Consider the following 25,420-nt stretch of genomic DNA (forward strand, 5'->3'; position numbering starts at 1 on the left):
TTGTCACTGACTTATTATGAATGCGCTGCAGGTGACGTATAAGGGAGGATGTTCCGAGGTGGTTAACGTCCTTACCCCTACTTATTACAGCTTGACAAAGGCAACACACGGCTTGACAAATGTTGTCCGCATTTCTGTTGAAATACTTCCACACCGAAGAGCTGATTTTTTTGGTATTTTCACCAGGCATGTCAATGGCCATATTCCTCCCACGGACAACAGGTGTCTCCCCGGGTGCCTAACTTAAACAAACCACCTCACCATCAGAATCCTCCTTGTCAATTTCCTCCCCAGCGCCAGCAACACCCATATCCTCCTCATCCTGGTGTACTTCAACACTGACATCTTCAATCTGACTATCAGGAACTGGACTGCGGGTGCTCCTTCCAGCACTTGCAGGGGGCGTGCAAATGGTGGAAGGCGCATGCTCTTCACGTCCAGTGTTGGGAAGGTCAGGCATCGCAACCGACACAATTGGACTCTCCTTGTGGATTTGGGATTTCGAAGAACGCACAGTTCTTTGCTGTGCTTTTGCCAGCTTGAGTCTTTTCATTTTTCTAGCGAGAGGCTGAGTGCTTCCATCCTCATGTGAAGCTGAACCACTAGCCGTGAACATAGGCCTGGGCCTCAGCCGTTCCTTGCCACTCCGTGTGGTAAATGGCATATTGGCAAGTTTACGCTTCTCCGACGAAAATTTTATTTTAGATTTTTGAGTCCTTTTTTTACTGATATTTGGTGTTTTGGATTTTACATGCTCTGTACTATGACATTGGGCATCGGCCTTGGCAGACGACGTTGATGGAATTTCATCGTCTCGGCCATGACTAGTGGCAGCAGCTTCAGCACGAGGTGGAAGTGGATCTTGATCTTTCCCTATTTTTGGAACCTCAACATTTTTGTTCTCCATATTTTAATAGGCACAACTAAAAGGCACCTCAGGTAAACAATGGAGATGGATGGATACTAGTATACTTATGGATGATGAGCGACTGCCGACACAGAGGTAGCTACAGCCGTGGACTACCGTACTGTGTCTGCTGCTAATATAGACTGGATGATAATGAGATAAAATTAAAATATATATATATATCACACTAGTACTGCAGCCGGACAGGTATATATTATGTAATGACGGATCTGCTGGACACTGTCTGTCAGCACTGCAGACTCCTAAAGTAAGCTACTAGTATCATGAAGATAGAAAAAAAAAAAAAACACGGGTAGGTGGTATACAATTATGGATGGACGAGCGACTGCCGACACAGAGGTAGCTACAGCCGTGGACTACCGTACTGTGTCTGCTGCTAATATAGACTGGATGATAATGAGATAAAATTAAAATATATATATATATATATATCACACTAGAACTGCAGCCGGACAGGTATATATTATGTAATGACGGACCTGCTGGACACTGTCTGTCAGCACTGCAGACTCCTAAAGTAAGCTACTAGTATCAAGAAGATAGAAAAAAAAAAAAAACACGGGTAGGTGGTATACAATTATGGATGGACGAGCGACTGCCGACACAGAGGTAGCTACAGCCGTGGACTACCGTACTGTGTCTGCTGCTAATATAGACTGGATGATAATGAGATAAAATTAAAATATATATATATATATCACACTAGTACTGCAGCCGGACAGGTATATATTATGTAATGACGGACCTGCTGGACACTGTCTGTCAGCACTGCAGACTCCTAAAGTAAGCTACTAGTATCAAGAAGATAGAAAAAAAAAACCACGGGTAGGTGGTATACAATTATGGATGGACGAGCGACTGCCGACACAGAGGTAGCTACAGCCGTGGACTACCGTACTGTGTCTGCTGCTAATATAGACTGGATGATAATGAGATAAAATTAAAATATATATATATATCACACTAGTACTGCAGCCGGACAGGTATATATTATGTAATGACGGACCTGCTGGACACTGTCTGTCAGCACTGCAGACTCCTAAAGTAAGCTACTAGTATCAAGAAGATAGAAGAAAAAAAAACCACGGGTAGGTGGTATACAATTATGGATGGACGAGCGACTGCCGACACAGAGGTAGCTACAGCCGTGGACTACCATACTGTGTCTGCTGCTAATATAGACTGGATGATAATGAGATAAAATTAAAATATATATATATATCACACTAGTACTGCAGCCGGACAGGTATATATTATGTAATGACGGACCTGCTGGACACTGTCTGCAGAATGCGTTTATAAAAACACCACACGACGAGTGTTTAACTTTTTCAGGCAGACAATCACAATATACTGGTGGTCAGCAGACAATCACAATATACTGGTGGTCAGTGGTCACTGGTCAGTCACACTGGCAGTGGCACTCTGGCAGCAAAAGTGTGCACTGTACTTAAAATATGTACTCCTGCTATAACTGCTCCCTAGTCTCCCCCACAATTAAGCTGTGTGAGCAGTGAGCACTCAGCACAGTCAGATAATGACATACAGTATTACATATGATGCAGCACACTGGGCTGAGCACAGATATGGTATGTGACTGTGTCACACTGTGTATCGTTTTTTTTCAGGCAGAGAACGGATTAATTAAACTGGTGGTGGTCACTGGTCACTGGTCACACTATCAGCAAGTAGTACTCCGTCCTGAGCAGACATTCACAATATACTGGTGGTCAGTGTGGTCACTGGTCAGTCACACTGGCAGTGTGGCACTCTGGCAGCAAAAGTGTGCACTGTACTTAAAATATATTATTTATGTACTCCTGCTCTAACTGCTCCCCAGTCTCCCCCACAATTAAGCTGTGTGAGCAGTGAGCACTCAGCACAGTCAGATATACAGTATTACATATGATGATGCAGCACACTGAGGCTGAGCACAGATATGGTATGTGACTGTGTCACACTGTGTATCGTTTTTTTTCAGGCAGAGAACGGATTAATTAAACTGGTGGTCAATGGTCACCGGTCACACTATCAGCAAGTAGTAGTACTCCAGTCCTAATATGCTCCCCAAAATTAGTAAATAGTGTCTCTAACTCTCTACTCTCTTCTCTATAAACGGAGAGGATGCCAGCCACGTCCTCTCCCTATCAATCTCAATGCACGTGTGAAAATGGCGGCGACGCGCTTCTCCTTATATAGAATCCGAGTCTCGCGATAGAATCCGAGCCTCGCGAGAATCCGACAGCGGGATGATGACGTTCGGGCGCGCTCGGGTTAACCGAGCAAGGCGGGAGGATCCGAGCCTGCTAAGCCCCGTGTAAAAAAAGCTGAAGTTCGGCGGGTTCGGATTCCGAGAAACCGAACCCGCTCATCACTAATTGTATTAGGACACATCTGTATGGCACCCCTACCCAGCATCGGGCTGGCTGACCAGTAAACTGCTTCTAGTCCATTTATGCCAGGACAATGTTTAGAAGCACCTGGATCTTTACATCTGCTACCTGTATAGCATGTGATTGCAGGTGTGAGTTACATAGAACCGGATGCCTCTAAACATTGTCCTGGCATAAATGGACCGGAAGCTGATCCCCGGTCAGCCAGTGCAGCGTAGCCAGTGGCCATGAAACTACAACCAATGCAGTTATTTTATAAAACGTACAGTGGCTCATTGCAGTTAGTGGTGAGACCTGTTTTCTGTTTTCTTTTACATACAGTATATATAACTACTAATATATCTCTTTTGCACTGATGACCTGGGAAATTGGCGGGTCTATTATCCAGCAAATTCCTGGGTCTCAGCCCAAATCTGGAGCAGGGTCGGGAACCTGGTATCCGTTTGGATGGTCGACGTGGACACATGATCGACACATGAAAGGTCGACACATGAAAGGTCGACGTGAGTTTTAAAAAAAAATTATTTTGGGGAACTTTTCCATACTTTACGATCCACGTGGACTACGATTGGGTACGGTAATCTGTGCTGAGCGCAGCATGGCGAGTGAAGCGAGCCATGCGAGAAGACGCAGTACACTAATTGGGGTTCCCCGTCACTTTACGCAGAAAACGACACCCAAAAAAGTAAAAAAGCCCTCATGTCGACCTTTTCATGTGTTGACCTTTATGTCAACCAATAGTGGTCGACCTAATGACTGTCGACCATAACATGGTTGACCATTCATACCAGAACCCGGGAACCTACAGTAGCCTTTCAACTGAACAAAATCCAGGGTTGATGTGTGTTCTAAATACATACATTTCACTGGCAGCGGGATACCGGCCACCAGTATGCCGGCAGCGGGTCAAACGCTAGAAAGCCACTTGTGGGCACAGTGGCTCACTGTGCTCGCCACAGGTTCTATCCTCCCTCTATGGTTGTTGCGGAAGCCTGTGGCGTAGGTATTCCAGCGGCGGCTTTACACCGCTTGTCGGGATTCCCCGGCGGCATTGTGACATCCGGGATCCCGACAGGCAGTCTCATGATTGTCTTCCGTTTGTTCATGTGCAAAAACCCAGGTATTTGAAGTCAGTGGAAAAAGGGAAATAATTGTCTCACAAAAATCTTCTATTTCCTTACTACTTTTTTTTTCGGTTCCTTTAGCCGAGTCAGGCACTATAGATTAGACCAACTGACTGGTGTTCAACTCAAATGAATGATGAACATTTATGTCTGGAGAACTTGGAAACGTTTTTTCTTTCCTTGAAAGCATTTGATAGAAACGATCGCTAAAAGCTGTGTTCCAATAACAGAAAAAAAAACAATAACACACGGTATAATTTCATTTTTCAGTCCCACGTGGGAAGTTTTTCTTTGTATGCTTAGGCGCTACAAGCTAAAAAATATAGATTCCCGCATAGGGTCGAAAAATAGAATTCGGATTTTAAAATAATTAACTTTTACGTGAGATCTTGGGGGTCATTCTGAGTTGATCGCTCGCTGCCAATTTTGGCAGCGCGGCGAACAGGTTACTACTGCGCATGCGTATGCACCGCAATGCGCAGGCGCATCGTATGGGTACAAAGCGAATCGTTGCTGGGCGATGGATTTAACGAAGAATCCATTTGCACCACCGATCGCAAGGAGATTGACAGGAAGAGGGCGTTTGTGGGTGTCAACTGACCGTAATCAGGGAGTGTTTGGGAAAACGCAGGCGTGTCCAAGCGTATGCAGGGCGGGTGTCTGACGTCAATTCCAGGTCCAAGAAGACTGAAGTAATCGCAAGGGATGAGTAAGTCCAGAGCTACTCAGAAACTGCAAAAAACTTTTTTGGCCCGCTCGGCTACACACGTGTTCACACACTTGCAAAGCGAAAATACACTCCCCCATTAGCGGCGTTTATTCGTTAGCATGGCTGCTATAAGTAGCTTGCGAGCGATCAACTAGGGATGACCCCCCTTGAACTGTTTCAATGGACATCTAAAACATGTATTATTCCAGCAGTGTGCTCTATGAGAAAATACAGCTTTTGCTTCGATTAGACAAATAATTAAAAATGAGCAGAAATCTCTGAGCTTCACATATTCAATTTGTTGTTTCCTTTCTATTGTTCATTGCAACGAATAAATCAGGTCCTTGAATCCTAAATCATATTTACAATGCGCTGCCTGTTGGGTCACAGCAAAATAATAACTTTACAAAGAGAAGTCATAAAGCTGCTACAGTATAATAAAAGGCTTCTTTCAGAAGCTATCACTTTGCTAAGACAGATTTTTTTTTCTTACATAAAGACGATAAAGAAGTCTTGTTGGAGGGACAATTTTGTAATAAAAATACATGTTTAGTAAATTTGTATATTATATACAGTGTGGTACTGACCCACAGAGGCATAGGGGAAACCCCTGATGGGCCCCACTTCCTATGGGCCCACCCCCTCCTCTAGGGATCAGGACTCAGACTGAGTATCATCACAATAGTTTCTAATAAGTGTCTAACAATATGTAAAAATCTATACATCTTAGAAATGAGAACTTCTATTTGATTACAATAAACTCAGAAACCACTGAATAATTGTGTAGGTAATTTTATCAGGCAGGTTTTAGGCTAAGTATCATTACGATCGGTTGCCAGAGAGCTGTGGACGGGGCTCCGCTAGGAGGGGTACCCTGCATTACTCTTAGCAAATCAGCAATGACGTCCGTACTGTGTACCGTGATAGATTGGTAAGCATAGTTAATTTGTACATCTTATACTAACATCTATAAATATAGATCAAAAAGCTATAAATAATTTTTTAGTTGAGATTTCACAAGACCTAGAACAAAATCCCCACTTAGTCGTGACAGTGCTGCGGGTAAAAGGGTGCACATTGCAAGAAGAAATGAGTATAGCCTGGTGAGAGAACATAGCCTCATGAAAGACAGAGAGAGACATGCTTCTCAGAGTCAATTAGAAACTCCACTCGCCTATCCTTGCAAAGAGATTGAACCCGTTTACATAGACAAGGTGAAGCCTCAGAAGAAAATGTGGCTCGCCTCTTTGCAAAGAGAGTGTACCTGTATAAAGAGGGAGAACGAAACCTCCGAAGAAAGAGAAGCCCACCTCTTTTTTTAAACATGAATAACACCTTTTCTCAACACCCTCCACCCCACCCTATATATTACCAATATACAAAAACCCTAGGTAACCACTTCCATTAACACTGACTTCCACCCGTCTGGTGCAAGGTACTGCAGCTAGTAATAAATAAATTCACTCAATGGCAAGAAATGAAAGACAACCATCTATAAAAATATACAAGAGCTTAAAATAATTTCATATGGTTCTTTGGTTTTTCACCTCAAAATTATGGAATTCCGACATGGCTTACACCCTCCGCTTTGATAAACCCACCTGTTTATCAAAGCGTACGCCTCCGATGCATAACCTAGTCCTTAGACTGCTCCTCTATCCCCCTGCCTCATGCCTTGACCATCTCTGCTTTGCTTGCATACTGCCATCAGGCTTCCTCCCGCTTACTTGCACCTCATGTCATCTGTCTGTCGCCCTTCCCCACTAGATTGTTAGCTCTTCAGAGCAGGGCCCTCTTTCTTCTTGTTGTCAAAGCCCTCTTCTCGACACATTTCACTCACAGCTCTCCTACTGGTAAAGGCTTATCTCTATCTATGGCCGCCAGCCCCAAGTTGTACAATGATTACTCCCTCGCTACTTACATGTAAGCTGTATTATGTTTTGAGAATTGTGGTGCTCTTTGTTACCTGTACTCTATTTTTGTTATTTATTTACTGTAATGCTAAGTTTTGTCTCCCTGTACTGTCCTTTGTACAACGCTGTGAAACACTTGTGGCGCCCTATAAAAAAAATTATTAATAAAAATAATAATAATCCTATTGAGAATAAGGGTCAAATTCAATTTGCCACTAAAACACGGTAATTTACCCTGATTTCCATATTTGCCACATAAACGGGCTTTTTGCGGGCACGCGTGCTCCTGCGATTCGCCTATTCAATTGCAAATTCACAAAGACGGGGATACTGCAAAAATTGTTGCCAGAAGTGAAAAGTGAAAAATGGGTAAATCTGACTGTACCCCCCCACAAAAGCTAAATTAACATATGATAACAGTATAAAAGTTTATGATTGGTTGTAATAAAAATATTTCTGGTACTTAAATTGGGTCAAATGGCTGTTATATGCATTTTATAAAAATGTAAAACAATGATAGAAAGCACTTTATTTGCCTCATCGCTGCACAGCGAATGAATGCAGCTAGCGATCAACTCAGAATGACCACCTATATGATCTTGATACAAAAAGTTTGTTAGACAAATCTTTGCATTGGTCTATTTACAGTATAATTTCTTACTCTCTTGTAATGAGGTTGAAAACTTTTGAATTCTCTTGAGTTCCCCACTGTCCTTACAGCGAGCTTCCCCGACTGTGCCCAATACTCAGGATATGATCTCACTATTGACTTTTAAAATTATAATATTACATTCTATTAGATCCTTTTATTTCTTCTTTCCATACATCCCAGGGTTTTATTTGCATTGTGGCCTGGCACTGTGTGCTGTTACTCAGCTTTCTGTCAACTTGTAAAGTGATTTTTCCATCTCAAGTTTTCCTAATTTAATGTGTAATTAGCATATCTATTACCACAGCCTTTATACATAACACCAGATTAATGTTTCTTTTTCAGCAGCAATGTTGTCGGCGAAATGTCTAAAAATATTGTAACTAATTAATATGCTGCTCGTTTTTAATAGCTCTACATAGCTTATTGTCATCAGCAAATATAGACACCTTATATTCTAAGCTGTGGTCAGTGGCTATGGGAGCCCGGGGCACTTTAAATGGCGGGGCCCCTAACAAGGAGGCAGGCAAATTTTATATATATACAGGTTGAGTCTCCCTTATCCAAAATGCTTGGGACCAGAGGTATTTTGGATATTGGATTTTTCCGTATTTTAGAATAATTGCATACCATAATGAGATATCATGGTGATGGGACCTAAATCTAAGCACAGAATGCATTTATGTTTCATATACACCTTATTCACACAGCTTGAAGATCATTTTAGCCAATATTTTTTTATAACTTTGTGCATTAAACAAAGTGTGTGTACATTCACACAATTCATTTATGTTTCATATACACCTTATACACACAGCCTGCAGGTCATTTAATACAATATTTTTAATAACTTTGTGTATTAAACAAAGTTTGTGTACATTGAGCCATCAAAAACAAAGGTTTCACTATCTCAGTCTCACTCAAAAAAGTCCGTATTTCGGAATATTCCGTATTTCGGAATATTTGGATATGGGATACTCAACCTGTATATATATATATATATATAAAACACTGTGTGTGTGTGTGTGTATATATATATATATATATATATAAACTAGGTGCTTCATCGCGCCCTACGGGCGCTCTTCACACCGTCGGAAGGGGCTACGCCCCTTTAACCCCTGCACGCCTTTCTGGGGTTCAATATATGGAGTATTCCCTGCATTCCTAGTTTTGTTAGTGTTTGAATATTGCACAATGAAAGGCCTTCCGATGGTGAAGGGGGCGTAGTCCCTTGCAACAGGAAGGGGTTTGGGGAGTGGGGACCGCGGATGGGGGAGGGGGTATGAAGGCGCTGTGGGTGGGGTAGGAGCAGGGGTGTCGCAGGTGGGGGATGGCAGCTGCAGGGCTGTTGCAGATGGAGGAGGGGTTCCGAAGGCGCTGCAGATGGGGAAGGGGTGGGTGCGGGTGTGCAGTGGATGGGGGAGGTGTCCCGGGGGCGCGGTGGGGGAGAGGGGTGGATGCGGGGGTAACGTGGGTGGGGGAGTGGCGGGTGCGGTGCTGTTGCGAATGGTGTAGGCGATGCGGATTGGGAAGGGCCTGCTGCGTGGGTGGGGTAGGGGATCCAAAGGTGCAGCGGGCGGGGGAGAGCCAGATGCGGGGTGTGGCGGATGGGGGAGGGGGTCCGGAGGTGATGTAGGTGGTGGAGGGGCGGGTGGCATAGGGGGTCTGGAGGCGCCGCGGGTGGGTACCGGGGGAGGGGGCCGGGGGGGCGTTGTGTGTGGGGGAGGGGCAGATGGGGGAGGGGCAGATGCTGGGCTGGATGGGGGAGGGGTTCCGGAGGTACTGCGGGAGGGAAAGGGTGTGGCGGGTGGGTAGGAGGTGTGGAGGCGTTGCGGGTGGGAGAGGGGGGGTGCAGTGAATGGGGTTAGGGGTCCGGAGGAGGGAGGGTCCGTGTGTGTTGAGGTGTGGGGTCCGTAGGCGCTGTGGGTGGGGGTGCCACGGGTGGTGGAGGGACAGGTGTGTGGATTTGCGGCGGATGGGGGAGGGGGTCTGGAGGTGCTGCACGTGGTGGAGGGGTGTGAGCGCGGGTGGGATAGGGGGTGGGTGCGGGGGTGCAGCGGATGGTGGAGGTGGTCCGGGAGTGTGGGAGAGGTGAGGTGCTGTGGGTGGGGGAGAGGCGGGTGAGGGGCTGTTGCGGATGAGAGAGGGGTTCCGGAGGCGCTGCAGGGTGGAAGGGTGCAGGTGTTGCGGGTGAGGTAGGGGGCCTGGAGGCACTGCGGGTGGGGGTGCGGTGGATAGGGAGGGGCTGCAGGTGGTGGAGGAGCGGGTGGTGTAGGAGGTCCGGAGGTGCAGTGGGTGGTGGAGGGGTGGGTGCTGAGGGTGGGGTAATGGGTGCGAAGGTGTTGCGGTTGCTGGAGAGGTGGGGGTGTAGGGGATGGGTCAGTGGGTGCAGCGGATGGGGGAGGGATGAGTGCGGGGGTTCAGTGGATGGGTAGGGGGTCAGGGGATGCGGGAGGGGTGGGGGTGCTGTGGGTGGGGGAGGCGGGGGAGGGGCTGTAGCGGATGGGGGAGGGGTTCCGGAGGCGCTGCTGGTGGAGAAGGGTGCAGGTGTTGTGGGTGAGGTAGGGGGCCTGGAGGCGCTGCGGGTGGGGGAGGGAGGGAGGGGGGGGAGGGTGCGGTGGATCGGGAGAGGCTGTAGGTGGTGAAGGAGCAGGTGGTGTAGGGGGTCCGCAGGTGGAGTGGTTGGTGGTGGGGTGAGTGCTGCGGGTGGGGTAGTGGGACCGAAAGTGTTGCGGTTGCTGGAGGGGTGGGGGTGCAGGGGATGGGTCCGGGGGTGCAGCGGATGGGGGAGGGGCTGCTGCAGATGGGGGAGGGGTTTGGAAGACACTGCGGGTGGGGTAGGGGGTCCGAAGGCGCAGTGGGTGGGGGTGCCATGGGTGGTGGAGGGGCAGGTGCGGGGGTTTGCGGGGGATGGGGAGGGGTCCAGGGGCGCTGCAGGTGGTGGAGGGGCAGATATCAGTGCACATAGTCTCTGTGGTAGTTAGTGAGGGTTGGTGATGGTGTAAGAGGGGTGAAGGCCAGTACACAGACAGGCAGTTAGAGAGCAGGATGAGGGTGACAGGGCATAGTGACGGGGAGTACTTAGCAGATATAGGGGTGGGCTACAGGTGTGATGTTACAGTGTGTGTACCTTTGCTCTCATGTGTGAGGTATGTGAGGTATATGTGAGGTATGTGTGAGGTATGTGTGAGGTATGTGTGAGGTATGTGTGAGGTATGTGTGAGGTAAGGATGTGCGGGTCGTGGTGGCCACTAACCTCCAGGCTGCTGCTGTGAGATGGTGACTGCAGAGGGAGGGAGCTCAGACCCAGCAGCAATGGGTCGTGGTCAGCATTCCTTCCTGGCCCCGTTCCACCGCACACTGTCCGCCCCGTCTGACGGGCGTCATTCCTCCATCCTGCATGGCAGCGTCAGCTGCTGTGATCGCGGAGCATAGGTAAGCGTCCGGAGCCCTGTGGGCGGGCAGGCATGGTGTTTCCCTGGAGAGGTGCGGCGCGCGTCCTTAGGCTGCAGACGGCCGGCCCAGCAGCAATGTTGATTAGTGCGTGTCCCGTCCTGGCGCTGTCCCGCTGCACATGCTCCGCACCGCTTGCCGCTGAGCATGGCAGCCCTTGTGTGCTGTGTATGCTGCAGATGCTGATCTAGCGGTGCCTGAGCTAGCGCCCTCTCCCTGGGGTGTGGGTGTCAGGTGGCAGGTATGGTGTGTAGGTGGGAGAGGAGCTGCGGGCGGCGACTCGCTGCCTGCAAGTACCCTCCATATAAGCGCTGTTCCCCTCCCTGCAGATAGCGTCAGTGGCCGTGGTGTACTTTTGCTACTGGTGGCCAGGGCCGGTGCTAGGGTGTACGGCGCCCCCCTGCAAACTATGAATTTTGCAGCCTCCCATATTCCTTTGTTGTGCATCGGGAAAAGTGGTGTGGTCTCACAACTAAGGGGCATGGCCACACAATAGTACCCCCATTTAAAATTACGCCACAATGTAGCCCAATCTTATTCATCTTATACGTAATGCCCCACCCGTAGTAGTAGCGTCCTTATACGTAATGCCCCACCTGTAGTAGTAGCGTCCATATACGTAATGCCCCCCCAATAGTAGTAGTGTACTTATACATAATGCCCCCCCAGTAGTAGTAGCAGTTATATGTAATGCTCCCCAATAGTAATAGTAGCGTCCTTATACATAATGCCCCCCCAGTAGTAGTAGCATCCTAATACATAATGCCCCCCCAGTAGTAGTAGCGTCCTTATACATAATGCCCCCCCAATAGTAGTAGTGTCCTTATACACAGAGCCGGCCTTAGGCATAGGCAAACTAGGCAAATGCCTAGGGCATTTGGTATGTTTAGGGGCACCAGCAGATTCTGCTGATTAAAATGATATGCGGCATGCCTATATTCTGTGTGTGACTGCAGCTGTATCTGCATACGAAATGCTATGTTGCAGTGTATTCCTGGAAATCACTGTAATGTAGCATTTTGTATGCAGATACAGCTGCAGTCGCACACAGAATATAGGCAGGCCACATATCATTTTAATCAGCAGAAGCTGCTTGAGCATGCTAGCCACATAGTAATGCAAATAAGACGCATTTTCATAAACAAAAGGCGCCCGACGTTACCAGAGCTGCCAGCTGACTCATGCTAGGCATCTCCTGCAGAACTAGCGGCGGTGCTAGGGGGCACCAGCCAAAATCTTGCCTAGGGCATCATATTGGTTAGGGCCGGCTCTGCTTATACATAATGCCCCCCCAGTAGTAGTAGCAGTTATATGTAATGCCCCACAACAGTAATAGTAGCATCCTTATACGTAATGCCCCACCCGTAGTAGTAGCGTCCTTATACGTAATGCCCCCCAGTAGTAGTAGCAGTTATATGTAATGCCTCCCAACAGTAATAGTAGCGTCCTTATACGTAATGCCACCCCTGTAGTAGTAGCATCCTTATACATAATGTGCCCCCAGTAGTAGTACCGTCCTTATACATAATGCCCCCCCAGTAGTAGTAGCATCCTTACATGTAATGCCCTCCCAGTAGTAGCGTCCTTATATGTAATGCCCCCCAGTATTAGTAGCCTCCTTATACGTAATGCACCCCTATAGTAGTAGCGTCCTTATACGTAATGCCCCCCCTATAGTAGTAGCGTCCTTATACGTAATGCCACCCCTATATTAGTAGCGTCCTTATACGTAATGCCCCCCCTATAGTAGTAGCGTCCTTATACGTAATGCCCCCCCTATATTAGTAGCGTCCTTATACGTAATGCCCCCCCTATATTAGTAGCGTCCTTGCATGTAATGGCCCCCCCAGCAGTGGCGTCCATAAAGTGCGCACACACAGACATACCTCACACACACACACAATTCACACATATATACAAACACACACACCCCACCATATATACACACACACCCCCACTATACACACACACACACACACACACACACACACACACACCCACTATATACACACACGCACACACATTTCTCTCTCACCCTCCACTTACCAAGTCTGGCTGGCCGTCACTGCAATGCTGATTCCACCACTGTTCAGCTGTCTGGTCCCGTGTAGCTCCGCCCCTCTATTCCGTGTAGCTCCTCCCCTTCGTGACGCCGTAGCTCCGCCCCTTTTCGGGACCCGCACTGCACAGCACACAGCCCGCTGTCACAGGTGATTGGGGGGGGGGGGGAGGACAGGCACAGCAGCCAGCAGCTAGTGGCCATCCTCACCTCCTATACTGTAAGGTAGGGTCTTGCACCTGACTGCTGCTGGCGCTGGGTATGGGGTAGCTCCCTGCAGCAGATGCAGTTGACTCCGCCCAGCTCTGTGACTCCGCCCAGCGTTACGGGCACAGAGTCACAGACTAAGGCAAATATATAGGAGATATATATATATACACACACACATATGCATATACAGTATATGTTCACATATACACACACACACACATATATATATATATATATATATATGTACATGGGATGTAGTCATGTGACCAGTGGTCAGGAGACCACTGGTCACAATACCTATGCCGGGATCCCGCCCCCTAGCAATCCCGATAGTCAGCTTACCGACTAACAGGGACTATTCCCACTCGTGGGTGTGTCCATGACAGCTATAGAGTGGGAATAGAACCTGTGGTGAGCGCAGTAAGGCCACAAGGGGCTTAACTGCGCTAGCCCCCGCCGGCCATCTCCAAGCCGGGATCCTGGCCTCGGTATGGTGACTGGTCACACTTACCCAACCGATATATATATACAAATATATAGATACACATATATATACATACACACACACACACACACACACACACACACACACACACACACACACACACACACATATATATATATATTTACATACATATATACACTGCTCAAAAAAATAAAGGGAACACTGAAACAACACAATGTAACTCCAAGTCAATCACACTTCTGTGAAATCAAACTGTCCACTTAGGAAGCAACACTAATTGACAATCAATTTCACATGCTGTTGTGCAAATGGAATAGACAACAGGTGGGAATTATAGGCAATTAGCAATACACCCCCAATAAAGGAGTTGTTCTGCAGGTGATGACCACAGACCACTTCTCAGCTCCTATGCTTTCTGGCTGATGTTTTGGTCACTTTTGAAAGCTGGCGGTGCTTTCACTCTAGTGGTAGCATGAGACGGAGTCTACAACCCACACAAGTGGCTCAGGTAGCGCAGCTCATCCAGGATGGCACATCAATGCGAGCTGTGACAAGAAGGTTTGCTGTGTCTGTCAGCGTAGTGTCCAGAGCATGGAGGCGCTACCAGGAGACAGGGCAGTACATCACTGGTGCCCTGTGCTCTTCACAGATGAAAGCAGGTTCTCACTGAGCACATGTGACAGACGTGACAGAGTCTGGAGACGCCAAGGAGAACGTTCTGCTGCCTGCAACATCCTCCAGCATGACTGGTTTGGCAGTGGGTCAGTAATGGTGTGGGGTGGAATTTCTTTGAGGGGCCGCACAGCCCTCCATGTGCTCGCCAGAGGTAGCCTGACTGCCATTAGGTACCGAGATGAGATCCTCAGACCCCTTGTGAGACCATATGCTGGTGCGGTTGGCCCTGGGTTCCTCCTAATGCAAGACAATGCTAGATCTCATGTGGCTGGAGTGTGTCAGCAGTTCCTGCAAGATGAAGGCATTGATGCTATGGACTGGCCCGCCCGTTCCCCAGACCTGAATCCAATTGAGCACATCTGAGACATCATGTCTCGCTCCATCCACCAATGCCACGTTGCACCACAGACTGTCCAGGAGTTGGCGGATGCTTTAGTCCAGGTCTGGGAGGAGATCCCTCAGGAGACCATCCGCCAACTCATCAGGAGCATGCCCAGGCATTGTAGGGAGGTCATACAGGCACGTGGAGGCCACACACACTACTGAGCCTCATTTTGACTTGTTTTAAGGACATTACATCAATGTTGGATCAGCTTGTAGTGTGTTTTTCCACTTTAATTTTGAGTGTGACTCCAAATCCAGACCTCCATGGGTTAATAAATTTGAATTCCATTGATCATTTTTGTGTGATTTTGTTGTCAGCACATTCAACTATAGAGAAAACAATTTTGCAGAAGACTCTTGTGTGGGTGCACTCTTGTTATTCGTTGTATGACAATTTATTAAAACATAACTTTTATTAATTAATTTAGAATAAATCCTCACTCTTATACTCCACCTTATTAGGTTAATACTAGGATATATTATATCTATCTGCACTGAAAGTGCTTAAAAAATTGGAAATGTTCTGGTTAGTCTAATCACCAAAAAGACTTGTAGGGGGATATAGACACTGTAGTTCTATATCCAATCCTAACCAACCAGTACAAGCGAAGCTTGTTTTAATGAGACCTCAATGGGTCATTATTAATCCGACCAGTCTTATCAGGAGTATGTACCGTAACAAAAATTGTATACATATATAAGGGTTGCCTGCTACTGCCCCCGTGTTTAAAAGATAATAAATTTTAGCTAATTTTTTAGCTAACAGAAGAAAAGAGTGAAAAGGGAAAAAAAGGGGGATAGAGAGAAAGTGGTGATCCTGCTGTTGGTATCTGGTCGGAGGGGGTCGTTCATTACAACACCGGGTATTCTCTGGGGGTCTCCCTCACAGGTACTGACCCAGCCCGCCACCGTTTTGCTTCCAAGATCGGACGAGATCGGGCTCTATCGGTGGGGTATGGTAGTAACTTTTGACGCAATTGATCGACCCACCAATGAGAGTGCACCGAATAAAGATTGCAGAGAAAGGGCAAATGCGGATCTGCTGTTTATGTTAGACGCAGGTTTACACCTGTGAATCATAAATGAGAGTCCGCTGATATAAGAAAAGACTGCAGATGAAGATAAGGTAGATTTAGGGGTAGGCGTGCACACACAATATATGCTGAAGTATCGCCTGTGTTAAATTAACACCAATTAATTCCACCTATAACCGCCATATATGGTACAGCTAGGCAGGAAACATTAACAAATCAAATATCACAAAGGTCAGGTGTAATTTACAATAGATACTGATAAATTGTTGGATGAATTAAACATACATATGTTATATCAAAATTCCCTGTTATGGGTTCAATCCAGAAATTTTTATGTTTGAGCAAAATAATTGGAAAAATACAAGAATTACGGAAAATACCAGTCCCTGCCCAGGTCCCTGGGTCAGTCTGGAGTTAAGAGGATCTGCTTCATACTCCTAAAGTCCGTGGATCCTCTTAACTCCAGACTGACCCAGGGACCTGGGCAGGGACTGGTATTTTCCGTAATTCTTGTATTTTTCCAATTCTTTTGCTCAAACCTGTCGTAATTAATATAACCTAAACACCTAAACCTATTCAGGTTTTCTTAGATAGACATGGTGTATTCTTTTTGCCTGCTATAGACGGGACATAACAAACCTACCTATTTTTTTCATGTCTTTTGGCTATCTCATTATTTGTTATTATAGAGATAACAGAGAAACAGATGACATAAAAATTTCTGGAATGAACACACCTCTCCCCAAATATTCTACCTTTTTCAGTGCAACAGTCCCATAGCCTGGGTTACATTTATAATCAAACAAAATTTGTTAAAGGTTTTTTTGGGGAGCACTCCCCCTTTTTTTTGGTATATGCGCTACGGCCCTTTCAGCTTAAATCTAGCCCATAACAGGGAATTTTGATATAACATATGTATGTTTAATTCATCCAACAATTTATCAGTATCTATTGTAAATTACACCTGACCTTTGTGATATTTGATTTGTTAATGTTTCCTGCCTAGCAGTACCATATATGGCGGTTATAGGTGGAATTAATTGGTGTTAATTTAACACAGGCGATACTTCAGCATATATTGTGTGTGCACGCCTACCCCTAAATCTACCTTATCTTCATCTGCAGTCTTTTCTTATATCAGCGGACTCTCATTTATGATTCACATGTGTAAACCTGCGTCTAACATAAACAGCAGATCCGCATTTGCCCTTTCTCTGCAATCTTTATTCGGTGCACTCTCATTGGTGGGTCGATCAATTGCGTCAAAAGTTACTACCATACCCCACCGATAGAGCCCGATCTCGTCCAATCTTGGAAGCAAAACGGTAGCGGGCTGGGTCAGTACCTGTGAGGGAGACCCCCAGAGAATACCCGGTGTTGTAATGAACGACCCCCTCCGACCAGATACCAACAGCAGGATCACCACTTTCTCTCTATCCCCCTTTTTTTCCCTTTTCACTCTTTTCTTCTGTTAGCTAAAAAATTAGCTAAAATTTATTATCTTTTAAACACGGGGGCAGTAGCAGGCAACCCTTATATATGTATACAATTTTTGTTACGGTACATACTCCTGATAAGACTGGTCGGATTAATTATGACCCATTGAGGTCTCATTAAAACAAGCTTCGCTTGTACTGGTTGGTTAGGATTGGATATAGAACTACAGTGTCTATATCCCCCTACAAGTCTTTTTGGTGATTAGACTAACCAGAACATTTCCAATTTTTTAAGCACTTTCAGTGCAGATAGATATAATATATCCTATTAACCTAATAAGGTGGAGTATAAGAGTGAGGATTTATTCTAAATGAATTAATAAAAGTTATGTTTTAATAAATTGTCATACAACGAATAACAAGAGTGCACCCACACAAGAGTCTTCTGCAAAATTGTTTTCTCTTCAGTCTTCTTTCTGACTCTGGGTGCACCACCATGTCACGATCCGGATACTGAGACACCATTTCCCTTCTGGATGTACGTCCTCCATGGGCCTCTGCTGCCACTCCTGTCTCGCTGACCGCAGCGTGCCGCTGGGCGCATGTTATTCTGCTACTGCGGCCTACATCGCCAGTGTTACACCTTTCCTGTAGTACTTAATTCCCCTTCTTTGTTTGTTCATGGGCGCAGCCATGTTAGACTCCAGTCACATGACATTATTCCTCCTATCCACGGTGCTGGAGCCTTGTCATAATTGCTCAGCCAATCCCTGCTATGCAGCAGGTATAAATATCCGGTCCCAGCTCCCAAAAGATGTCAGTGCTTTCATTGTCAACAGTGTTTCCAGTCTACAAGCTTCACTATAGACTTTCTCCTGCAATTCCATTCTGCAGATCAGCCTGACTTCCCTGTTGATTACACTCTGCTGTGTAACCCGACTCTCCAGTGTTAACCCCCTACAGCCTACTTTGGATTCCTGTGTTTGAACTTTTGCTTTGCAGTAATCATCCTTCATTCTTCAGTTCCTGCGCACTCCAGCTTCATTCTTCATCTTCCAGCGAACCCCAGCTTCATTCCTCATCTTCCAGCGAAGCCCAGCCTCGTTTATTGTTTACAGGACCTTCTTCCATATTCCAGGTTACTGGCCTTTACCGATTGTGAACCTAATTATCACGTGTGACTTTCTATTATTCTTTTGCACGTTATTTGACTTTTTATTTAATAAAAGCACTTAAGGAATTCCCAGTTGTCGTGGTCACGCCCTCGGGCATTCTTTGCTGCTGTCAATACGTATGTCCAGGAGTCACATAGCTCCTCCTAAATTTAAGTACCCGTCAGCCCCTACAACTGAGGCTCCCAGTCACGGTCTCCAGCCCTCAGTTGTGACACACCAGGTACAAACAATTATAGGTAGTCTTACCATATATATAAACTTAATTCTGGTTTAAGAATTATCTCTGAAACTTCAGGACTGGTGCGGAGTCACAACCTTGTTCATGGATAACATTCAACTATGTAAAGCAGGACTGGCCAAACCAGTCCTCGAGATCTACCAACAGTTCACATTTTCCAGACCACCTAGCTGGTGCACAGGTGTAGTCATTACTAATTAAGATGTGCTGCATTCATTCCTAACTGACAATTCTACAGATCTCCAGGAGGCCTGGAAAACATGAACTGTTGGTAGTTCTCGAGGATCGGTTTGGCCAGCCCTGATGTAAAGAATAAAGTATTTATTAAGAATATTTCATTCATTCAGATCTAGGATGTGTTATTTTAGTGTCCGAACCCCCCCCCCCGAACTTCACCCATTTTACACAGTTCCGAGGCGGACTCGAATCTTCTCGCCTTGCTCGGTTAACCCGAGCGCGCCCGAACGTCATCATCCCGCTGTCGTATTCTCGTATTCTATATAAGGAGCCGCGTGTCGCCGCCAATTTCACTCGTGCATTGGAGATGATAGGGAGAGGACGTGTGCAGCGTTCTCTCAGTTGTGTTCAGTGTGCTGCAGATATCTGTGCTCAGTGTGCTGCAAATATCTGTGCTCAGTGTGCTTGCAAATATCTGTGCTCAGTGTGCTGAAAATATCTACGTTCTCTGCCTGAAAAACTCTCCATATCTGTGCTCAGTGTGCTGCAAATATCTGTGCTCAGTGTGCTTTATTGTGGGGACTGGGGACCACCAGTAGTATATAGTAGGAGGACAGTGCAGAGTTTTGCTGACCAGTGACCACCAGTATTATATCAGTACGGTACAGTAGTCCACTGCTCTACCTACCTCTGTGTCGTCAAGTATACTATCCATCCATACCTGTGGTGCATTTTAGTTTTGCGCAGTATATATAGTAGGAGTACAGTGCATAATTTTGCAGACCACCAGTATATAATATATAGCAGTACGGTACAGTAGTCCACTGCTCTATCTACCTCTGTGTCGTCAAGTATACTATCCATCCATACCTGTGGTGCATTTAAGTTTTGCGCAGTATATATAGCAGGAGGACAGTGCATAATTTTGCTGACCACCAGTATATAATATATAGCAGTACGGTACAGTAGTCCACTGCTCTACCTACCTCTGTGTCGTCAAGTATACTATCCATCCATACCTGTAGTGCATTTTAGTTGTTGTGCGCAGTATATATAGTAGGAGGACAGTGCAGAATATTGCTGACCACCAGTAAATAATATATAGCAGTACGGTAAAGTAGTCCACTGCTCTACCTCTGTGTCGTCAAGTATACTACAAAAGTTCAGTAAAATGACCCAAAAATCAATGCATCCAATAAAAACGGCACTCAGAGATAATATAATGAAAAGCTGGATATATTAACGTTTCGGAGCAGCAAGCCCCGTCCTCAGAATAACCACAGAAACATATATATATATTAGTGATGTGCACCGGATATATATACACACACACACACACACACACACACACACACACACACACAATAACACATTACACATACATACACATAGACACACACATCACTCATACATAGACACACATAATGCCAACATAACATAGAGCCAAAAGTTCCAATTTAACAACATGATAAAAAAAAAAATAACACAGCCAGCTTACTTTCTTCTCTGCAGCTGGCAGGCTGCTTGTGACACAGTGAGACACAGGAGAGTGAGAGCTCGCTCCTCCATGCTGCCGTTGCTGTTAGGTTACCAGGGCAACTTATAGGTAGCTGCTGAGATCGCAGCACCTTTACACACCATTGGACAGCTGATCCGTTGCCCAGCTGTCCTGTACATCTGTGAGGCGCCGCTGCTTTTAGATTGCCAGGGCAACCTGTAGGGAGCCGCTGGGAGCACAGAGGTCTGATCTGTGTGCGTGTGGTGGGTGGCCCTTTTAAAGAGGGGGGAGGGGGCGGGGTACTTACCCCCTGGCCCCCCCTTTAATCCGGCTCTGCATTAGCCTCATCTCACTAATAACTGTAGCTAAACATAATTGTATTTGCAACAACCCTTGGGGGGAATTCAATTACTTGCAAAAATACATTTTAGCAGTAAAAAGATGCGTAATTACCGTGAATCGCTGTAAATTCGCCAAAGCCGCCTATTCAGTTGTACAGGAACACAGTTTTGCAGTAATTGTGCAAATCAGCAACTCTGAGCAGGTGATAAACTTGGGGAAAATCCCTATTTATTTATTAAACCTCTTTTTTTTATTTTATTTTATGTTAACACAAAACACAAGTTACACACAGCAGTACATAGCAGTCGCGATACAACCATAGTAGCCAATGCAAACATAACACAGGTCGGCGAAAACGTGACAAGATATCAAGCTCCTATCTCAACATTGGACATATAAAATCTTCGAGTAGCACGATCCGCTGACACTGTTTGAATCATATTTTTATTAGAGATGTGCACTTGAAATTTTTCGGGTTTTGTTGTGTTTTGGTTTTGGGTTCGGTTCCGCGGCCGTGTTTTGGGTTCGACCGCGTTTTGGCAAAACCTCACCGAATTTTTTTTGTCGGATTCGGGTGTGTTTTGGATTCGGGTGTTTTTTTTTTAAAAAACACTAAAAAACAGCTTAAATCATAGAATTTGGGGGTCATTTTGATCCCAAAGTATTATTAACCTCAAAAACCATAATTTCCACTCATTTTCAGTCTATTCTGAATACCTCACACCTCACAATATTATTTTTAGTCCTAAAATTTGCACCTAGGTCGCTGGATGACTAAGCTAAGCGACCCTAGTGGCCGACACAAACACCGTGCCCATCTAGGAGTGGCACTGCAGTGTCACGCAGGATGGCCCTTCCAAAAAACCCTCCCCAAACAGCACATGACGCAAAGAAAAAAAGAGGCGCAATGAGGTAGCTGTGTGAGTAAGATAAGCGACCCTAGTGGCCGACACAAACACCGGGCCCATCTAGGAGTGGCACTGCAGTGTCACGCAGGATGGCCCTTCCAAAAAACACTCCCCAAACAGCACATGACGCAAAGAAAAAAAGAGGCGCAATGAGGTAGCTGTGTGAGTAAGATAAGCGACCCTAGTGGCCGACACAAACACCGGGCCCATCTAGGAGTGGCACTGCAGTGTCACGCAGGATGGCCCTTCCAAAAAACACTCCCCAAACAGCACATGACGCAAAGAAAAAAAGAGGCGCAATGAGGTAGCTGTGTGAGTAAGATAAGCGACCCTAGTGGCCGACACAAACACCGGGCCCATCTAGGAGTGGCACTGCAGTGTCACGCAGGATGGCCCTTCCAAAAAACACTCCCCAAACAGCACATGACGCAAAGAAAAAAAGAGGCGCAATGAGGTAGCTGTGTGAGTAAGATAAGCGACCCTAGTGGCCGACACAAACACCGGGCCCATCTAGGAGTGGCACTGCAGTGTCACGCAGGATGGCCCTTCCAAAAAACCCTCCCCAAACAGCACATGACGCAAAGAAAAAAAGAGGCGCAATGAGGTAGCTGTGTGAGTAAGATAAGCGACCCTAGTGGCCGACACAAACACCGGGCCCATCTAGGAGTGGCACTGCAGTGTCACGCAGGATGGCCCTTCCAAAAAATACTCCCCAAACAGCACATGACGCAAAGAAAAATTAAAGAAAAAAGAGGTGCAAGATGGAATTGTCCTTGGGCCCTCCCACCCACCCTTATGTTGTATAAACAGGACATGCACACTTTAACCAACCCATCATTTCAGTGACAGGGTCTGCCACACGACTGTGACTGAAATGACGGGTTGGTTTGGACCCCCACCAAAAAAGAAGCAATTAATCTCTCCTTGCACAAACTGGCTCTACAGAGGCAAGATGTCCACCTCATCATCATCCTCCGATATATCACCGTGTACATCCCCCTCCTCACAGATTATCAATTCGTCCCCACTGGAATCCACCATCTCAGCTCCCTGTGTACTTTGTGGAGGCAATTGCTGCTGGTCAATGTCTCCACGGAGGAATTGATTTTAATTCATTTTAATGAACATCATCTTCTCCACATTTTCTGGATGTAACCTCGTACGCCGATTGCTGACAAGGTGAGCGGCGGCACTAAACACACTTTCGGAGTACACACTTGAGGGAGGGCAACTTAGGTAGAATAAAGCCAGTTTGTGCAAGGGCCTCCAAATTGCCTCTTTTTCCTGCCAGTATAAGTACGGACTGTGTGACGTGCCTACTTGGATGCGGTCACTCATATAATCCTCCACCATTCTTTCAATGGTGAGAGAATCATATGCAGTGACAGTAGACGACATGTCCGTAATCGTTGTCAGGTCCTTCAGTCCGGACCAGATGTCAGCATCAGCAGTCGCTCCAGACTGCCCTGCATCACCGCCAGCGGGTGGGCTCGGAATTCTGAGCCTTTTCCTCGCACCCCCAGTTGCGGGAGAATGTGAAGGAGGAGATGTTGACAGGTCGCGTTCCGCTTGACTTGACAATTTTCTCACCAGCAGGTCTTTCAACCCCAGCAGACTTGTGTCTGCCGGAAAGAGAGATTCAAGGTAGGCTTTAAATCTAGGATCGAGCACGGTGGCCAAAATGTAGTGCTCTGATTTCAACAGATTGACCACCCGTGAATCCTTGTTAAGCGAATTAAGGGCTCCATCCACAAGTCCCACATGCCTAGCGGAATCGCTCCATGTTAGCTCCTCCTTCAATGTCTCCAGCTTCTTCTGCAAAAGCCTGATGAGGGGAATGACCTGACTCAGGCTGGCAGTGTCTGAACTGACTTCACGTGTGGCAAGTTCAAAGGGCATCAGAACCTTGCACAACGTTGAAATCATTCTCCACTGCGCTTGAGACAGGTGCATTCCACCTCCTATATCGTGCTCAATTGTATAGGCTTGAATGGCCTTTTGCTGCTCCTCCAACCTCTGAAGCATATAGAGGGTTGAATTCCACCTCGTTACCACTTCTTGCTTCAGATGATGGCAGGGCAGGTTCAGTAGTTTTTGGTGGTGCTCCAGTCTTCTGTACGTGGTGCCTGTACGCCGAAAGTGTCCCGCAATTCTTCTGGCCACCGACAGCATCTCTTGCACGCCCCTGTCGTTTTTTAAAAAATTCTGCACCACCAAATTCAAGGTATGTGCAAAACATGGGACGTGCTGGAATTTACCCATATTTAATGCACACACAATATTGCTGGCGTTGTCCGATGCCACAAATCCACAGGAGAGTCCAATTGGGGTAAGCCATTCCGCGATGATCTTCCTCAGTTGCCGTAAGAGGTTTTCAGCTGTGTGCGTATTCTTGAAAGCGGTGATACAAAGCGTAGCCTGCCTGGGAAAGAGTTGGCGTTTGCGAGATGCTGCTACTGGTGCCGCCGCTGCTGTTCTTGCGGCGGGAGTCCATACATCTACCCAGTGGGCTGTCACAGTCATATAGTCCTGACCCTGCCCTGCTCCACTTGTCCACATGTCCGTGGTTAAGTGGACATTGGGTACAGCTGCATTTTTTAGGACACTGGTGAGTCTTTTTCTGAGGTCTGTGTACATTTTCGGTATCGCCTGCCTAGAGAAGTGGAACCTAGATGGTATTTGGTAACGGGGGCACACTGCCTCAAGAAATTGTGTAGTTCCCTGTGAACTAACGGCGGATACCGGACGCACGTCTAACACCAACATAGTTGTCAAGGCCTCAGTTATCCGGTTTGCAGCAGGATGACTGCTGTGATATTTCATCTTCCTCGCAAAGGACTGTTGGACAGTCAATTGCTTACTGGAAGTAGTACAAGTGGTCTTCCGAATTCCCCTCTGGGATGACCATCGACTCCCAGCAGCAACAACAGCAGCGCCAGCAGCAGTAGGCGTTACACGCAAGGATGCATCGGAGGAATCCCAGGCAGGAGAGGAATCGTCAGAATTGCCAGTGACATGGCCTGCAGGACTATTGGCATTCCTGGGGAAGGAGGAAATTGACACTGAGGGAGTTGGTGGGGTGGTTTGTGTGAGCTTGGTTACAAGAGGAAGGGATTTACTGGTCAGTGGACTGCTTCCACTGTCACCCAAAGTTTTTGAACTTGTCACTGACTTATTATGAATGCGCTGCAGGTGACGTATAAGGGAGGATGTTCCGAGGTGGTTAACGTCCTTACCCCTACTTATTACAGCTTGACAAAGGCAACACACGGCTTGACACCTGTTGTCCGCTTTTCTGTTGAAATACCTCCACACTGAAGAGCTGATTTTTTTGGTATTTTCACCAGGCATGTCAACGGCCATATTCCTCCCACGGACAACAGGTGTCTCCCCGGGTGCCTGACTTAAACAAACCACCTCACCATCAGAATCCTCCTGGTCAATTTCCTCCCCAGCGCCAGCAACACCCATATCCTCCTCATCCTGGTGTACTTCAACACTGACATCTTCAATCTGACTATCAGGAACTGGACTGCGGGTGCTCCTTCCAGCACTTGCAGGGGGCGTGCAAATGGTGGAAGGCGCATGCTCTTCATGTCCAGTGTTGGGAAGGTCAGGCATCGCAACTGTTGTGGAAAAATCAACG

The 25,420-nt window shown here is 46.7% G+C and overlaps 1 protein-coding gene and 1 pseudogene across 2 annotated transcripts in view; both read right to left on the minus strand.

The window, feature by feature from the left end:
- LUZP2 (leucine zipper protein 2) overlaps positions 1–25,420 on the minus strand; it is a 1,124,237-nt gene that overhangs the window by 595,060 nt on the left and 503,757 nt on the right. The window contains exon 1 of one of the 2 annotated variants that reach the window (XM_063944341.1): positions 20,525–20,607. The exons of the other annotated variant lie outside the window; for it this stretch is intronic. Within the exon in view, the coding sequence (XP_063800411.1) occupies positions 20,525–20,595 (71 nt within the window). The 5' untranslated portion in view covers positions 20,596–20,607. Of the gene's footprint in view, positions 1–20,524; positions 20,608–25,420 lie in introns of those variants that run through there. 2 annotated transcript variants of the gene reach the window in all.
- Positions 15,815–15,933, minus strand: LOC134971547 (5S ribosomal RNA; annotated as a pseudogene).

The sequence above is a fragment of the Pseudophryne corroboree genome, chromosome 11 (assembly GCF_028390025.1).
Source record: "Pseudophryne corroboree isolate aPseCor3 chromosome 11, aPseCor3.hap2, whole genome shotgun sequence".
Lineage (NCBI taxonomy): Eukaryota > Metazoa > Chordata > Amphibia > Anura > Myobatrachidae > Pseudophryne > Pseudophryne corroboree.